At 38.8% G+C, this 18380-nt stretch overlaps 1 protein-coding gene across 1 annotated transcript; it reads right to left on the minus strand.

Annotated features, from left to right (window-relative positions):
• Positions 1-2475: 2475 nt before the first annotated feature.
• LOC120107953 (salutaridine reductase-like) lies at positions 2476-6287 on the minus strand. The gene is made up of 5 exons (XM_039121482.1): positions 6201-6287; positions 5848-6091; positions 3776-3850; positions 3251-3442; positions 2476-3033 (listed from the first exon to the last, which is right to left on the minus strand). Exons 1-5 carry the CDS (start codon positions 6233-6235, stop codon positions 2656-2658), a joined length of 924 nt encoding a protein of 307 aa, XP_038977410.1. The 5' UTR covers positions 6236-6287; the 3' UTR covers positions 2476-2655.
• Between the last annotated feature and the right edge of the window lie 12093 nt (positions 6288-18380).

Here is an 18380-nt window from a genome sequence, read left to right on the forward strand (position 1 = left end):
ATGTCTAGTCTTCATTAGAAGAAGTTGGGACATTCAGATGAGTTGGTGCGTTCGAGGAAGCACCAACTTAGCGACCTCTAGTCCTAACGAGTCGAAAAGGTCTGGATGAGGAGGAAGGTTGACTGGGTTGAGCAAGGAGTCTGGCAGACGTGGAGGCTCTAAGAATAGAGGAAGTATTTTCAAGTTGCCCAATTGGTCCTCTATGGCCTAAAGAAGAGACATCACCCAGAAGAAATTGCAACTGAAGTGCCTTGAATCTCTTCTCCTAGTTGCTAGATGCCAAATTCAATTTTTTTTCTGAGTCTTCCAGCTACCAATGCTAGTTTTGAAATCTACATAGCATCTTTATTTGGAGCTTGACTCATTCTGCCTTGTTCAACCTTTTCTTCTAATGAATCCACCTTTTCATTTACACTAGTGACAAAGTTTTGAATCAGAGGCAATTTGAACTTTTATCTATCATCATTTGAACCAAATCAGATATAGCTGCCACCTGAGGATTTCTTGAGCATCAATCTCGTGAATCTTTTTGTTATGAGGGTCATTTCCTCCTCACCCTCTGTATCGTCAGATTCTTCACTCTCTTTTTCTTGTTGAGCAGTCGATTTGAGAGCGATGATTCTTTTTTTCTTTGATTCATTTTCTTTCAGGTTCTGCCTCATAGATAGCTCATGAATCATTAGCAAACCGAGTACTTTCTCTAAAGGAAGTGCATTAAGGTCCTTTGCTTCCTGCATAGTTGTGACTTTGGCCTCCCACATTCTTGGAAATGGCTTGAGAATCTTTCTGATTAAGTCAGAGTTAGTATAGGATTTACCAAGACTTTTAAGACCATTAATAATATTCGTAAGGCAAGTGAACATATCAGATATGAACTCATTGGACACCATTTTAAATAACTCATAATTATGTACAAGCAAGTTGATTTTAGACTCCTTAGCCTCGTTAGTGCCTTTATGAGTTACTTCCAACCTATCCTAGATTTCTTTAGCAGAGGAGTATGTAGATATTGGATTAAAGTCATTTGCATCTCATGAACAATATAGAATATTCATAGCCTTAACATTCAGTTGGGCCATTTTCTTATCAAATTTATTCCATTCTCTTTCAGGTTTGGAAAGAGACATACTATCAATAATCTTTGTAGGTGTATGAGATCTATTAACTATGACACTCCACATGTCTTAGTCTAGTGCTTGAATAAAAATGCGTATGCAAGTTTTCCAAAAGATGTAATTGGTGCCATTAAACATAGGAGGCTTGCTCGTAGACTGACTCTCGAGAAGAGAGATACAAACAGAGACTGCCATAAATCTTTGACTCTTGATGATTAAATCAATGAGTGGCTTGAGTGCTAATGCTCTTATATCACTTATTGCCTAGCTATGCAGCCCAAGAGGAGGAAAGAATTGGATTTTTCAAAAACTTTAGCTAACAATGCAATAAAATTAAATGCTTAATAGATGAATATTGATTTTAATAAATAAATACTAAGTAAATATGCAAAAAATTAAAGAAAAAAACAAGCAAGAAAAATACAAGAGATTTATAGTGGTTCGGTGCTGACCCTACACCTATGTTTCACCGCTCTCTCTTTTTCCACTCTAGCAATTTTAGGGTCAACTCTAGTTTGACTGGAGTCGACTCGTGAATTCCATGGGTCGACTCGCCGATAATTTTTTTGGCTCTTGTCTTTTCTCAGTGGCTATTTAGGGATTGACTCGCTTTTGAGGGTTGACTCGCCCTAAGTTAGGGTCGGGTCGAGTACTTTATGGGTCGACACTTCAATGTGATAATTTTTTTGGCTTTTTATCTATCCTCTGAGGCTGTTTTGGGGTTAACTCGCGATCTACTAGAGTCAACTCGTAAGGGTGTATCAGTCAGTGACAGTATATCGAGATCGAGTCATTGCAAGCTTGGGGTCGACTCTTGAGGTAACTCAGAATGAAATTTTTGTCTTGTATATGAGCTTCCAAGAAATGTTTTCATCACCTTTATAAAGTTAGTTTCTTAGTGTGGAGCTTTAGATGGATGATATTCTTTTGAGAGTAGCTGAAGACTTTTTTATTTACTTTTTGAAATTCATTATTTAAACTCAAAGCAAAAAGATTAGTCAACTTTTGACTCAATTATTTTGCATCATCAAAATCTACACATTCATGGTCTTTAGCATCTATTATCTTCTCATGTGCAACCTTGGTTGGTGAACTTGTTGGTGTAGATAAATGGCAGAGGGGATTTGGTCACCCTACTTTTCATATTGCTTGTAAGATCATCTCCATCAATAATTTGTCTTCTCTCCATAATAAAACTTTACAAGATTGTGATGCATGTCAAAGAACAAAAAATAATCATTACTTTTTGTTCAGTCTGCTATTTCGAATAAGCATTAATGCAACCTGTCCTATTAGCTCAGTTAGTGAGTGCATTATGCTAATAACACAAAGGTCTCATGTTCAAGATATACACAAGAAGAAAAAGGAAAAACATCAACGAATACATGTTATTGGATCTCTTCATGTCAATATATTGAGCTTGGTGGGGAGAGCTCATGCAATGTTCATACATACAGGATGACGTTCACATACACGAGTGAAATTGTGAATGACACTACTTTTCCTCCACAAATTATTAGCTCAGTGAAATTAATCACATTCAAAAGTTTGACACTTCGGTTTGATCAAAGAAAAGGCCCGAAGGACCAGCACCAGTTTGCAGGGCTAACATGACAGGTCCTTTAGCACCTTCTTTAGTTGTTAGGATCCCGCTATTCCAGTTTAAGTCAGTTTTGACAAAGCCAGGATTCACACAATTTATGCATAAGTTGGAATACTTCTTTGCGAGAACCCTGGTGTAGGCATTGATAAACACTTTAGATACTTTATATGCTGAAGCAACGGTTGGCCAGCCATGGGCATCCAACAAGCCCTTCTTGAAATCTTTGATAAACAAGTTCAACAGCTCGACCAATCTCTCCTCTGTTAGGCCATCAACATTCGATAGATCTCGCTCAAGCTTTTCATTTGAGATAACCTGTAAACCAAGAAAGAGAGAAAATAGTGTACGTTCTTAGACAATCAAAGGAGAAAAGATTTCATCCCTCACTCAGGCCATGATGGAGCTTGCAGGGATTTGACAAAGTACGGAAAACTTTTTGCATAATCTCAGTTAGAAGCTTAATTTTGTAAGGAATAGGAAATACATTCATTTCTATTTAGTATGACAGTACGATAAAATGGGGGTAGCTTACCCTGAGTTGCCCAAGGGTAGAAGAAACATTTACTACTCTTCCTGAAATTGAGGACTGGAGAAGGGGAATCAATGCTTCTGTAACATCTCTGGTGCCATAATAATTGCTCTTCAAGCATTCTTCAGCTTTTTCTAAACTTTGGTGCACATGAGGTTTCAACCAATCTGGTATATCACCGGTATCTTTGGCTTCCTGTTGCGCATGAACAAAACTTCTCGTCCATATTATGTGAGTAATAATGTTATCTAAACTATAGACTATTTTAAGGTCCATAATTCAATTGATGACGATATCCGCAACACACAGTCTGTGTGGTGGACCATTAATACACACACACACAAAATCAAAGTTATATTTTATCTTGTATCATACTCTTTACATATTCAACTTTTCAGACAAAAAGCAGGTAAACAGCAATATACAATATATCATAAGAATTGAATTTCTACAACTTGATTATCAACAGAAACTACTTAATTCTAGTTCTATAAGAAATGGACAGAGAATTCTAAAAGAATTTATTACCACATTATTTGCTGGTTTTGAGGCCTTTAAAGTCTCAAAGTCTATTGTCATTCCTCCGATACCTGCATTATTCACCTGTAGAATATCAATTTATGAGAGATTATATTTTACAAAGCTATAATTTAGAAAATAATAGTTATCGTAACTATAATTTAGAAAATAATAGTTATCGAAACACAATGTAGTTTCCAGATTTATGTAAGGAATGCTCTATCTCAATTATTGCATAATATATGCCATCACCTATGTAACACTAAGAAAACAAAAGAAAATATGGATTGTAAATTGCTAGGGTATGAGGTGATGACCGAAAATATTAATGAGTGTGCCTTTCTTGTTTTGATAAACAAAGATTACCTACTTATCGTCAAAGAAAAAGGAAAAACAAAAACCCAAATTAAGTACATTTTTGCCAAACATCAACTGGACCCACAGAATACACCATGATTCATGATTTATATATCCTCCATGTAATGCTACAAGATTATAAAAATAAGCACGAACAAGTAAAAATACATGGTGCATTTGTCAACAACAGTCGAGCATGGCATCAAAATCTAATTAATATGCAAAGGAAAATTAACTATTGGCGTATTTGTTTTTACTTCCAATGCTTTTTATAGGAGTTTTTACCTCCAATGCGACCTTGTACCAGCATTTAAATGATTCCATGTAACACAAGAAGCTTAATTACTGATCCCAGTCCTTGTTGTTTTTATGCTTAATATAAAAGCCCACAGATGTCTGCAATTTAGATGTATTCAGGTTTTAAGGTAGAACCTCGAGAAGCCTATCTTAGGAAATGCATCAACATGGTTACAAAACATTTGTGTTTAGGCAGAGCATAAAATGACTATTTGGGACAATCATACTGTGTATTTTACCATGCAAAATACCTTTAAAAGGTAGCTCCAAAAGAATATTTGCACATCTTCAAAACTTATTCCATTACATCAATATCTTCAAGTATTTGCTTCTATAGCATCCAACTATTTACTTGGTTCAACATTATAATCAAATTCACCACTCATCATCTGCACATAAGTTATGTTACGGGGGGTTCCCCGAATTTAGTCCCACATCGGCTAATCAGCGGGAAGGTCTGTGCCATATAATGGGGGGCTCAATCACCCTTCCCTCAGGAGGCGCCTTTTGTGGGGCAAAACCGTGAGGCGCCGTGAGGAGGGCTCCGGGTACGCTCGACCTCCAAATCGGACCCAAAGCGGACAATACCTTCTGAGGGACACTCTCTCTTCCCCTGCTCGGCTGGTGTGTGGGCTCTGCTGGTGACGGGGTGCAAATCCCGCATCAGATGGCGCTAGAAGGAGGGCCTCGGCCCTCCGCCTATCCAGTAAGGAGCCGACCCGGGCACAGGACCTCCCCGCTGGGGGGCTGTGTTACGGGGGGTTCTCCGAATTTAGTCCCACATCGGCTAATCAGCGGGAAGGTCTGTGCCATATAATGGGGGGCTCAATCACCCTTCCCTCAGGAGGCGCCTTTTGTGGGGCAAAACCGTGAGGCGCCGTGAGGAGGGCTCCGGATACGCTCGACCCCCAAATCGGACCCAAAGCGGACAATACCTTCTGAGGGACACTCTCTCTTCCCCTGCTCGGCTGGTGTGTGGGCTCTGCTGGTGACGGGGTGCAAATCCCACATCAAGTTATGTTAGTCTTCTGTATATATAGTATGTAATATTTTATTTATAAAAATAACTAAAATCAACATTATATATTAATCATTTACTCATCCGTATCTCCAACTCAAGCAAGTCGAGCTTAACCTAGCGAAGCCAAGCGTAGTTCAGCTCATTTGCTAGTTGAGTGAGGACCTAATATCAAACCAAAAGCAAGCCATATATTTGCGGATGGCTAGCTTGTTTGATAGCTATGTTGACAATTGAGCCATGCGAGGTTTGCTATCTGCCTGCTAATCAGCATCACTGCTGCTCAACATAGAAGAACAAGATGTTAAGATTGATATTTCGTTGATTTTCCATTGTTATCCCTACGACAATGCAAAAAAAAGGAAAAAAGAACAATGAGAAAAAAAAGAAAACATGAGGGAGAGCTTACTAAGATGTCAAGCTTGCCAAATTCGGTTTCGACGAAATCCGCTAGGGAAGCGATGCTGGTAGAGTCCGTCATATCCAACTGATGAAAGAGAACATCATACAGTCCACACTCTTTAATCTTCTCCACTGCCTCCTGACCCCTCTTCTCATCCCTGGCTGTCAGTATGACCGTGACACCATTAAGAGCCAGCTGCCTGCATATCTCCAGCCCAATCCCTTTGTTCCCTCCCGTAACAACTGCAATCCTGAAGGCAGGGACAAGGTATGCATAATGCATCGAAGCTTAGAGATCTGTATTTTCCTAGCAGTGATGAGCTTTGCGAGAGAACTGAGAAACAGGAGATGGGAGGATACCTCTTCTCTGTGGGGCTGGAAATGGTTCCTTCCATGCCTGAAGCCGATCAGAATAGTGAGTTTCCTTCCTTTGCTCGTGGGTTATATATCCAGTATATATACCTAATTAATGATCAAACATTGAGTCATGTCTACCCAGCTGACAGTCAATGCCTAAGGTTCGGCAGTATGGAGATTCACGAGAAGTATGTGGGGTGTGTTAGGTTCAGAGTTTCCGATACTATCATCGTTCATCCACCCTCCCTACCTTCACGTGCCAACCATCCCATCTCCGTCCCTCAATTCCATGGTGGGGACTTTTGTGCTTCATCCCGCGCCAACCTTTCCCCAAGCCATAGACCAGCCCAATGAAAGTTAGCCACGTCAGCTAATTTAAGGTTTTGCTATTTCAAAGATTAACTATAGGTAACCATAGTTAAAATGAAGCGGTTGAAATTGCTTTTGTGAGGCCTAGCCTCACACTACAGAAAAATACATCTTTTCTGGTATTTTTTATGACCTTTACCGATGCTTATAAGCGTCGGTTAAAGTTCGGCCGACGCTAAACAAAGCGTCGCAGAAGCGTCGGCGATACCTGAGTCGAAAAAGTTTTTTCCGACGCTTTTGGAAAGCGTCGTAAAATATCAGTTTTTAGCGACGCTTACAAGCGTCGTTAAAAGCCTCAAAGCCGACGCTTATAAGCATCGGCTATAGTCTTTAATTTTTTTTAAAAAAAATATTTTCTTCAGCCTCCCCATTCCTTCTTACATCCGAGATCCACCTAGCCGTTTGGCTCAGCATCAACGAATTTTTTTTTCCAAAAATAGGGACAAACACCTAGGCATCAATAAACAAAACTAAGAAGGAAATCAAGAACTCCAAGAAAGGATAGAACCAAAATTTCGTAGATTAAGTAACGAAATCACCTTGCCACCATTCAGACCAGTTTGCACAGCAGGCTTTTCACATGCATTACTCCCAGGCACCGATTTCCTTCAAGAAAACATGTGATAATTAAAGCAAAGGGACAATAACCATGCACATAAAACTTTATTAAAGAAAGAAAAGAAAAGAAAAAATACCGAGAGGCGGCCATCGAGACCTTTCTTAAATCCTTCCTGCGAACAAAATGCAGAAGCCAGAGCTACTACTCTTATAAGACGGTCAATTAAAAAAGAAGAAAAGAGGGGTAGAGAAAAATGATATACCTCGATGATTCAAAACTTGATTCATGGGACTCAACCTTTGTCCTTTCTTTTTCAAAGTATATCTTGAAATATTTCGCCATTACCTGAGGAAAAAAAAGAAGAAAAAGTGAAAGCAAAAGAGGAAAAAATGATGTAATGATCAAAAAATTGCTGAGAGAAGGAGAAGCAGGATTTGTACTGTTCTTGGAGGGCTTGGGATCTTCAAAGATTCGAGCTCGAGTGGCCATGGCTGCTTTGCCCTAGATCACATGAGAAATAGTGAGAGTGGCGATGGTTTAAGAGTTTCAGGGGAGGGAAGATATTAGGAGGCGATGGATTGATGTCGGCGCTAGAGGGAGGAGGAGAGGAGAGGAGAAGTTTACAAGAATTAGGGCATCAATCGAGAGAGGGCTAATATTTAAATGGATTTGGCCTCCGACGACGCTTATAAGCATCGTTGTAGGTTGAATCTTTAAACGACGCTTTTAAGCGTCGTTGATTTCGAAGCTTTGCTGATGCTTTTTAGAAGCGTCGGCAAAGTTTGACGCTGAACCAAAATTTTCTGATACTTCTCCCTAGCGTCGGAAAAAAGGCGTCGAAAAATCTCCTTTTTCTTGTAGTGTCACTCGGCCTATTGGCCCAGCCCGGCGCCAAACAAAGGCCCAAAGGCCCATCTAGAATCGAAATAGGGTAGGTAAATCACGACAGAGGAGGATGAGTTCTCGGCCACCACGAACTCCATCTAGCCTCCACTCCTATTTAATTCCATTAGCCTCGAGTTCTTCCTCACCTTGCAGGCTTGTAGCTGCTGTTCTTCTCCTCTTTCTTCCTCTCTTGATAATCGACGGCTTGAGCTCCCTTTGCTCGCTAGAAAATGCAGCCAATCTCTCACTGAAAGCGTAGGTAAGAGTCTTAATTTAGTTACTTCTCCTTTATTTCCTCGTTCGCTAGAAGACCAGAAGTAGGTTCACTTGGCTATTCTTCATTACTAATAGGTTTGAGGTTGCATCTATTTTCTTAAACTTTCAAGCTTATGTTGAACGTTTATTTGATAGAAAAATTAAAGCTATTCAAATAGAACAAGTGGTGAATATCAACCATTACATCACCTTTTAGAGCCATAGGGATTTCTCACCGTGTTTCTTGTCCCCACCCATACCTGCAAAATGGTTTTCTTAAGAAAGAACATTGTCATGTTGTGGAAGCGAGTCTTTAGGTTTTGAGGTGAACCTTTTCAAACTGCATGCTTTTTAATTAATTTTCTATGATAAGTTCCAAACTAATCTCTACACCAATGTTCTTGGCATAAAAATTATCTCGCTATACTGGTTATCTTCTTTCAATAACAATGAATATCAAGGTATGGATGGATTGAGCTCTCCAACATTTAACAGTACTAAACCAACCAGATATCTGTTTTGGCATTATCAGGGTGTGTGAGTTAATGCATTGCCAAACTATTGCTCATTGGACTAGTTTAAAAGATCCTATGCTAGTTGAAGTGTACTTTAATATTAGGGCTTTTTTGAAAGCCTTCTATCTCAAGATTGCTTGTGCTTTCTCTAATGTTGATTGGATGGGGTGCCTAGGTGATTGGTAATCTATTAGTTGCTATGTCATATTATTATGGGAAGTATTATGAAAGGGAAATATAAATTCATGAAAGACAACATCCCTTGAAATGAAAACCTTTTTGGAACTAATGTCATGAAGTTTATAACCCTTTATGCCATGAGGATAACCAATGAAAACACATTATGTGGCTCTTGGATCAAACTTGTGAAAGGAACCCTTGCGGGCTGCATGCATTTATTTCCAAAAATTACAGCGGAAGCATTTAAAAATTAAACTATTTAATTTTTATGCATGCTAGAGATCAGATCTCTACAACAAAAATAAGAACAATGATTTAAATATTTATGTAAAGTATGAAATAATGATTGTCTGTCTAACATACAATTCTGAAATTTCAGCAATCCTGAAATTTCAGCAACCATGTTTAAGATCTAATCTTAACTTTAATGAGATCAATTCTCATACCTAATTCTTTGGAGGTCTTGGATGACTCTTTGATCATGCTTTGCAGCCGCACATATGTCCGACCTCTATAGATTGTCCACACGAAGCCCTGGTAGATCGTCTTCTATGGGAGTGCTGCTCGCGCAGGAATGCTGCAATGGCTGAAGCTTTCTCTTTCTAAATACTCAATCTTTGATTGTTCTTCAAGGAGATGGATGGACATGAGGAGGAAGGAGGAGAAGGGATGGCGGCCCTCAAGTAATTTTTTCAGATTTTTTTGAAACATCTAAATATTGTATTTATCGAACCCTAGGCATGGGGGTCTTTTATAGCCAAAAGACCCCCCTCGCCTCACACCTAATTTAACCAATTAATTTGGCTGATAAAATCCCCCAAAAATTTTGGTGATTCGGCAGCTAAGAGAAAATAAACATATCTTAATTTCGTGCATTTTGAATCCTTAAAAGATATGAATTCATGCGCCCAAAGTTCAGCCACAGGCCACCCTATTTCATACACCATGCAATCCCTACAACTTAGGAATTTCATATTAATCTTTTTAAGAAGATTTGAGGTGCCATTTTTATAGAAAATATAGCCCCACGCCTCCTCTCTTCTCACGCCAATTTTTGGCCAAAAATAAGGAGGATAGATATGGAAAATTTTGGGGACAAATCAAGGTGTCATTTTTCTCCGAAAAAGATAAGGTGGGTTTTTAAAATTTAGGGATGATTCTTTTCTTTATCCAATTCTGATTATTTGGACTCATAATCCTCGTCAAATAAAGTATTTTAATTGATTTGGGTCAAGACCAATCTAATTGGATCAAGTTCCATCAATTGGGTCAAGCTCAATCCACTTCGGTTGAACCTAATCCGATTAGGTCAAATCCTGATGTAGCTTAAATCGAATCCAATTCAATTTTGCTCAACCTAAGCCCAATTACTCAATCAAATTGAGTTCATTAGCAATCTAATTGCTAATTAATCCCCAATAATTCAATAATTATTTTAATACAACTTTTGTTTAGGGTATTCTGTCAATCGAATTGACCGATGTACCCCTGGATGATTCTTAATCATTGATCAGCCATTTGATCAACTTAAAAACTTCTATGCGTGTGACTCCATCGGTTCGAACCTAAGCCGGTAGCACCAGAACAACTTTCTGTACTAATCAAAATGATCATCTAGCAATGGTACCCGACGTCCGGATAGGTCGAATGATAGCAAAGCAACATTCAAGAACCCTTGAACTATAGTTACCGTATAATTCATCCCTATGACTCCAAATGCTCAGGACGACTTCAGAGTTCATTGTCAACTCTTTAATCAGTTCATCCATAATGGATTTCAACTTTACAAATCCTGTGACTCCTCACAAGGATTACCCTAGCCAAGATTTTGCTAAATTGAACGTAAGGGCATTATCTCTTATGATCAGGACGGGTCAATTCCATCTTGACTCACACACCAACTTCGTAAGTACTTGGCTGCACCCAGTAATCTTCGATCACTGAATTAGAAACTTAGATAGTTCGGTACCAAAGTGCAGTGAGTTGCTTTCTAGTCACCATGGTGATCTCAGGTCGGAGGAACACATATACCCATATCCACTCGGAACATCTCTTGACAGCAGAGCATTCCGAAACTGGTCACATTCAGTAAAATGTACTCCTACACTTCACATGTGTGGTATATCAGTGTCTCTACACTCCTTGGTTAAGAGGATAACCAACGATATGGCACACAACGACCTATTCTTGATAATGCTATTGTTCTAGTAATAGCATGTCGTTTGGTCGCGAACTGGTTTAAGGACTCATAGACAAATCCTCCTTTATCTCTTAAAAGAGTCCTAAAGACTTCATCACATCACAAGAGTTCAAAAAGATGTGCAGAATATATGCGATGAATAATGTCAAATAATCTTTTATTAATTCATTAATTTACATACAATTCAATCATCAACAAGCCGACAATTGACTTTTAGGACACAATTTCCAACAACTCCCACTTGGACTAAAGCCAATCGGTACAGTATCGTATACCCATCTTTGACTTATGATCATTGAACTTCTTGATACCGAGGACTTTAGTAAATGGGTCGGCTAGATTTTTCTTTCCGTCGATCTTTTGAAGATCTATGTCATCTCGTTCTACAATCTCACAAATCAGGTGATATCGACGCAGAATGTGCTTGGTCTGCTGATGTGCTCTTGGTTCCTTCGCTTGAGCTATGGCTACAGTGCTATCATAGAATAATCGAACTGGACCATCAATGGAGGGTGCCACTCCAAGCTCGGTGATGAACTTTCGCATCCATACAGCTTCCTTGGCGGCATCGAATGCAGCAATGTACTCTGCCTCGCACACTGAATTAGCCACAATATGTTGTTTAGAACTTTTTCAACAAATAGCACCACCTTTCAGGGTAAAGACATAACTCGACACACTTTTGCTGTCATCCTGATCTGACTGAAAACTGGAATCAGTATATCCAACTAATTTCAAGTCAGTATCTCCATAGACAAGTCACTGGTCCTTAGTATTTCTTAAGTATTAAGGATGATTTTTACAACCTTCCAGTAGTTGTTACTTGGATCAGACTGGTATCTACTTACTACTCCTAGTGAGTATGCCACATCTGGTCTGTTACATATCATGGCATACATAATAGATCCTACTGCAGAAGCATCCATTTAAAAAAACTCTTGCAGGCTGCATGCATTTATTTTCAAAAATTACAGCGGAAGCATTTAAAAATTAAACTATTTAATTTTCGTGCATGCTAGAGATCAGATCCCTACAATAAAAATAATAACCATGATTTAAATATCTATAGATTGTCCACAAGAAGCCTTAGGTAGATCATCTTCCACGGGAGTGCTAGCTCGCGCAGGAACGCTACAATGGCTGAAGCTTTCTCCTTCTAAATACTCAACCTTTGATTTTTCTTCAAGAAGATGGAGGATGGACATGAGAAAGAAGGAGGAGAAGGGATGGCGGCCCTCAGATAATTTTTTCAAAATTTTTTGAAACCTCTAAATATAGTATTTATCGAACCCTAGGCGTGGGGGTCTTTTATAGCCAAAAGATCCCCCGACGCCTCACACCTAATTTAGCCAATTAATTTGGCTGATAAAATCCCCAAAACATTTTGGTGATTCAGCAGCTAAGAGGAGATAAATATATCTTAATTTCGTACATTTTGAATCCCTAAAAGATAGGAATTTATGCGCCCAAAGTTCAGCAGACCACCCTATTTCATGCACCATGCAATCTCTACAACTTAGGAATTTCATCTTAATCCTTTTAGGAAGATTTGAGGTTCCATTTTTATAGAAAATATAGCCCCACGCCTCCTCTCTTCTCACGCTAATTTTTGGCCAAAAATAAAGAGGATAGATGTGAGAAATTTTGGGAATAAATCAAGGTGTCATTTTTCTCCAAGAAAGATAAGGTGGGTTCCTAAAATTTAGAAATTTTCTCCTTATCCAATTTTGATTATTTGGACTCATAATCCTCACCAAATAAGGTCTTCTAATTGATTTGGATCAAGCCCAATCTAATTGGATCAAGTCCCATCGATTGGGTCAAGCTCAATCCACTTGCGTTGAACCTAATACGATTAGATCAAATTCTGATGTAGCTCAAATCGAATCCAATTCAATTTTGCTCAACCTAAGCCTAATTACTGAATCAAATTGAGTTCATTAGCAATCTAATTGCTAATTAATCCTCCAATAACTTAATAATTATTTTAATGCGACCTTTGCTTAGGGTATTTTGTCAATCGAATTGACCGATGTACCTCTGGATGATTCTTAATTGTTGATCAGCCATTTGATCAGCCTAGAAACTTCTATACGTATGTCCCCATAGGTTCAAACCTAAGCTGGTAGCACAAAAATAACTTTCTGTACTAATTGAAATGACCATCTAGCAATCGTACCCGACGTCCGAATAGGCCGAATGATTACAAATCAATATTCAAGAACCCTTGGACTATGGTTACCGTATAATTCACCCCTATGACTCCAAATGCTCAGGATGACTTTAGAGTTCACTGTCAACTCTTTAATCAGTTCATCCATAATGTGTTTCAACTTTATAAATCCTGTGACTCCTCACAAGGATTACCCTAGCCAAGATTTTGCTAAATTGAACACAAGGGCATTATCTCCTGTCACCAGAAGGGGTCAATTTCATCTTGACTCACACACCGACTTTGCAAGTACTTGACTGTACCCAGTAACCTTCGGTCACTGAATTAGAAACTCAGATAGTCCGGTACAAAGTACAGTGAGTTGCTTGCTAGTCACCATGGTGATCTCAAGTCGTTGGGACACATATACCCATATCCACTTGGAACATCTCTTGATAGCAGAGCGTTCCGGAGCTAGTCACGTTCAATGAAATGTACTCCTACACTTCACCTGTGTGGCATATCAGTATCTCTACACTCCTTGGTTAAGAGGACAACCAACGATATGGCACACAACGACCTATTCTTGATAATGCTATTATCCTAGTAATAGCATGTCGTGTGGTTGCGAACTGGTTTAAGGACTCATAGACAAATCCTCCTTTATCTCTTAAAAGAGTCCTAAGAACTTCATCACATTACAAGAGTTCAAAAAGATGTATAGAATATATGCGATGAATAATGCCAAATAACCTTTAATCAATTCATTAATTCATATACAATTCCATCATCAACAGGCCGACGATTGACTTTTAGGGCACAATTTCCAACAACTTGGACCTAAATCTTTTTAGGGTTGAAGCATAACAAAGAAACCAAACACCCACAAGGGATCATAAGAAGGTTTTGAACCAAACAAGACTTCATAGGATGATAGCCCAGATAATTTTGGAGTCGGTAACCAATTGATAAGGTAGACTACAGTTAAGATGCATTCTCCCCAGAAATTTAAGGATAGGTTTGCTTGAAACTTTAATGCCCTTGCCACATTAAGAATGTGTTGGTGTTTTTTCTCTACCACCCCATTCTGTTGAGGAGTGTCCACACAACTAAGTTGATGGATGATTCCCTTTGAAGCATAGAATTCTTTCATGTTGAATTCCCTACTATTATCTGATCTAATTATCCTTATCTTAGCTGAAAATTGAGTCTTGATTAAAGCATAGAAGGACTAAATGATATCCTTAGTTTGTGACTTGAATTGCATGAGGTAGACCCAAGTGCTTCTACTATAGTCATCAACAATTATGAGGAAATATCTTGAACCATCGAGTGAAGCTGTAAGAAAGGGACCCCATATGTCACAGTGAACTAATTCAAAGGCTGAACTTGAGATGTGGGTACCGTGAGTAAAACTCAGCCTTTGTTGTTTGGCCAATGGGCAAATTTTACAATGGTTATTCAACAAATGTTCATCTTGATATAAACCATCTTCAAGTCTCCCCGATCCAATTGTCCTCCAATTCAACAGGTCCTATATGACACAACATTTTGGCAGAAATATCAGGCAACACTTATGTGAATTTATGAGTTTGCTGGCAGAGACAAGATTGAACGAAAACTTTGGAACACAAAGGATATTTGTTAAGGTGAGCAACTCTGAAATTTTCACAGTTCCCACATGTGTTGCAGAGGTCCATTCACCGGTAGGAAATCTGATAGTGGCATTTATACTTCCCGTAATTGTGGATAGATAAGAGATGGAGCACACCATATGGTCTATGGCTCCGGTCTCTATAATCTAAGGAACATGGCATTGATTTTAAGCAAGAGCAGTCATTGGATGGGTGATTTTACCTGAAAAACTTGGAATGGATGATGCTCATGTTCTATTGGTTGCCAGTTGTAAGTTTCCAACCTGATTCACCAAAGGTTCTAGAGCTTCTTTTGTGGCAAAAGTCATCCCATAAGATTGTAGTTGGGGCTGCAAGATCGAAAGGATCTTTTGGCACTGATCCGGAGTGATGTTCAGTTTAGAGTAGTCACACAAGGAGTTTGGGGTCGCAATACAATTGGAAGTTTGATTTGCTGCAGAAACTTTGCCCTTTGTGAAGTTAAACCCGGGTGGAAAATCATGGAGCTTGTAACATTTATCCCTTGTATGACTTGGTTTTCCGCAATGACTGCAGATGGGTCTATCTTTCTTGCGAAATTGAACCATAGTGTTTTGCTTTTGAACAGTTTTTTGATTGAATGAAAGGTTGACTGACATAATAGTTTAGAGTGATGTTTCCCCTACATTGAACTCTACATCCCAATCTTGTGACATAATATTTTCCCCATCTATCATTACTATGATCAGTGGCATCCAACTAAACCCAAAGACTACCTCTCTTCACCAAATGCTAAAACCGGCATGCCCACTGGCATGCTCAATGGCACGCCTAATAATCAAGTTCATTTCACTCCTCTCTCTTCACCCTATTCACATCAAAGCTATCAATTGTCTCCTTTCCAAATCATCCTCTTAGGAGGTCCTCTAGCTCAATCCTATGCTGATTTCAGAGACAACACCAATGCCTATTCCTGCACCTACTCAACACCTTAGGCGATCTCTTAGGATCAAGCAGCCCCTTGCATATTTGAAAGGGTACCATTGCAGCTTGGCATCTTCAGCTCATTCCTTTCAATTACTCCAAAATCAGCAAGAGTCCCATGCAGAATCGAGAAAGCCCTATGATATCTCAGCTTTTCTAAACTACAACAGACTCTCCTCATCACACCGTGCTTTCAGTTTATCTATTTCCTCTTCAACTGATCCAAAGAACCATATTGAAGCTTCTGCGTCCCCTGAATGGTGTAAAGCAATGGAAGCTGAGCTAAAGGCACTCAATGATAATCATACTTGGACTATAACTTCATTACCCAGAGGGAAGAAAGCAGTAGACTGCAAATGGGTTTACAAGACAAAATTTAAAGCAGATGGGACTGAGGAAAGGAAGAAAGCGAGGTTAGTTGCAAAGGGATACACTCAGCAGGCTGGCCTAGACTACCATGACACTTTCTCCTCGGTTGCTAAAATGGTCACAGTCAAAACACTACTAGCAATTGCTACAATTAAAAATTGGCATTTATACCAACTTGATGTCAACAATGCATTTCTACATGGGGATTTAAATGAAGAAGTGTACATGAACTTGCCTCCAAGATATGAATTTCAAGGGGAGAAAGATAAGAAGATGGTTTGTCATTTGCACAAATCTTTGTATGGGCTGAAGCAAGCTTCAAGACAGTGGTTCGCCAAGCTGTCTTCATTCATTATATCACAAGGTTTCATTCAGTCAAAAGTAGATTATTCCTTGTTTACGCGGAAAAATGAATGCTCCTACATTGCAGTTCTTGTATATGTCGATGACATAATCATTGCAGGAAATGACAGTCCATACGTAGACAATCTCAAGAAAACTCTTGATGCACAATTCAAACTCAAGGATCCGAGAGTTTTAAAATTCTTCCTTGGCCTTGAGATAGCAAGAAGCTCTAAAGGAATCTCTGTGTGCCAACAGAAGTATGCTTTAGAGATCTTGGAGGATGTTGGATACCTTGGTTCAAAATCGGTGAAATGTCCTATGATACAAAACTTAAAACTAAGCAGATTTGATGAGAGAAAGTTGATTGAAGATCCCACAGTTTATCGACGATTAGTAGGAAGACTACTATATCTTACTATAACAAGGCCTGATTTAAATTACTCTGTGCAGGCTTTAAGTCAGTTCCTCGAATCACCAAGACAACCGCACTTGAAAGCTGCATATCGAGTCTTAAAATACTTGAAGGCTACACCGGGACAAAGTTTATTTTTTCCGTCAGATTCCGAGCATCATTTAATTGCATTTTGCGATGCAGATTGGGCGTCTTGCTTAGATATGCGTCGATTGGTCACAGGGTTCTATATATTCCTTAGTAAATCTCTCATTTCATGGAAATCAAAGAAGTAGCACACCATTTTTCGATCTTCTGCAGAGGCAGAATACTGTTCCATGGCCTCCATATATTGTGAAATTCAGTGGTTAATCAACCTCTTCAAAGATTTTGATGTACAACATACCAAACCGGCATTGTTGTTTTGTGATAATTCAGCAGCGTTACATATTGCTGCTAATCCAGTGTTTCATGAGAGAATAAAACAAATCGAGATTGATTGCCACATTGTGAGAGAGAAACTTAAACTGGAAATAATTCGAACCCTTCATGTATCATGAAATCTACAGCTTGTTGATTTGTTAACGAAGGCGCTTGGAGCAAATCGGTTTCATGTTTTGATGTGCAAGACGTGTGCACAGTCTATATACTCTATCTTGAGGGGAAATATTGAGAAACACTAGAACTTTGACTTACTTCTAGAACTTCGAGTTACTTCCGGAACTCCAAGAACTTCAAGAACTCTGCTACTAACTACCTTAACCATTTTAACTGATTTTAGTTAGTTCGTTATCTTCTCTGTTAGTCGGTTATTCAGTCAATGTAATGTTATAAATAAGGCGTATCATGTAAGAAGAACTTAATGAGAATGAAGAGAGTTTTTCTTCAAGCTTCCTCTGTTCTCTCTACAGTTCTCTTGCCTGTTTCTTTTACAAATATCTCTCGAGTCCAGCATAATTTCTTGGAGCTCTAGAAAAAAAAATATATACTTGCTTGGTCGAGCATTGAGGTCAAGTATCATGCTCTTGCTAACACATCGGTATTGATAATGATCGTGGTGTAGGAATATTGGTGCAATATATCTGACAACCAACCTTGTTGGTCATGCTCGAATGAAGCATATGGTGATTGATTTATATTTTGTTAGAGACAAAGTTGTCCGTGATGATCAATTATGATTTGCTTACGCTATGATCAACTGATAGATACATAGCCTCTTGGTATTCCTGGTTTCATATCTTTTTGATCTAATCTCAATGTTTAAGATGGACTGTTGAGATTGAGGAAGGCTAATAAAGCAAATCAAACAATTTGAAGTTTCGGCTCCAAGTATTCCAATTAGCAGTCCTGCTAATCATGTGATTTT

This window comes from Phoenix dactylifera, unplaced genomic scaffold, assembly GCF_009389715.1.
Source record: "Phoenix dactylifera cultivar Barhee BC4 unplaced genomic scaffold, palm_55x_up_171113_PBpolish2nd_filt_p 001092F, whole genome shotgun sequence".
NCBI classification, from domain to species: domain Eukaryota; kingdom Viridiplantae; phylum Streptophyta; class Magnoliopsida; order Arecales; family Arecaceae; genus Phoenix; species Phoenix dactylifera.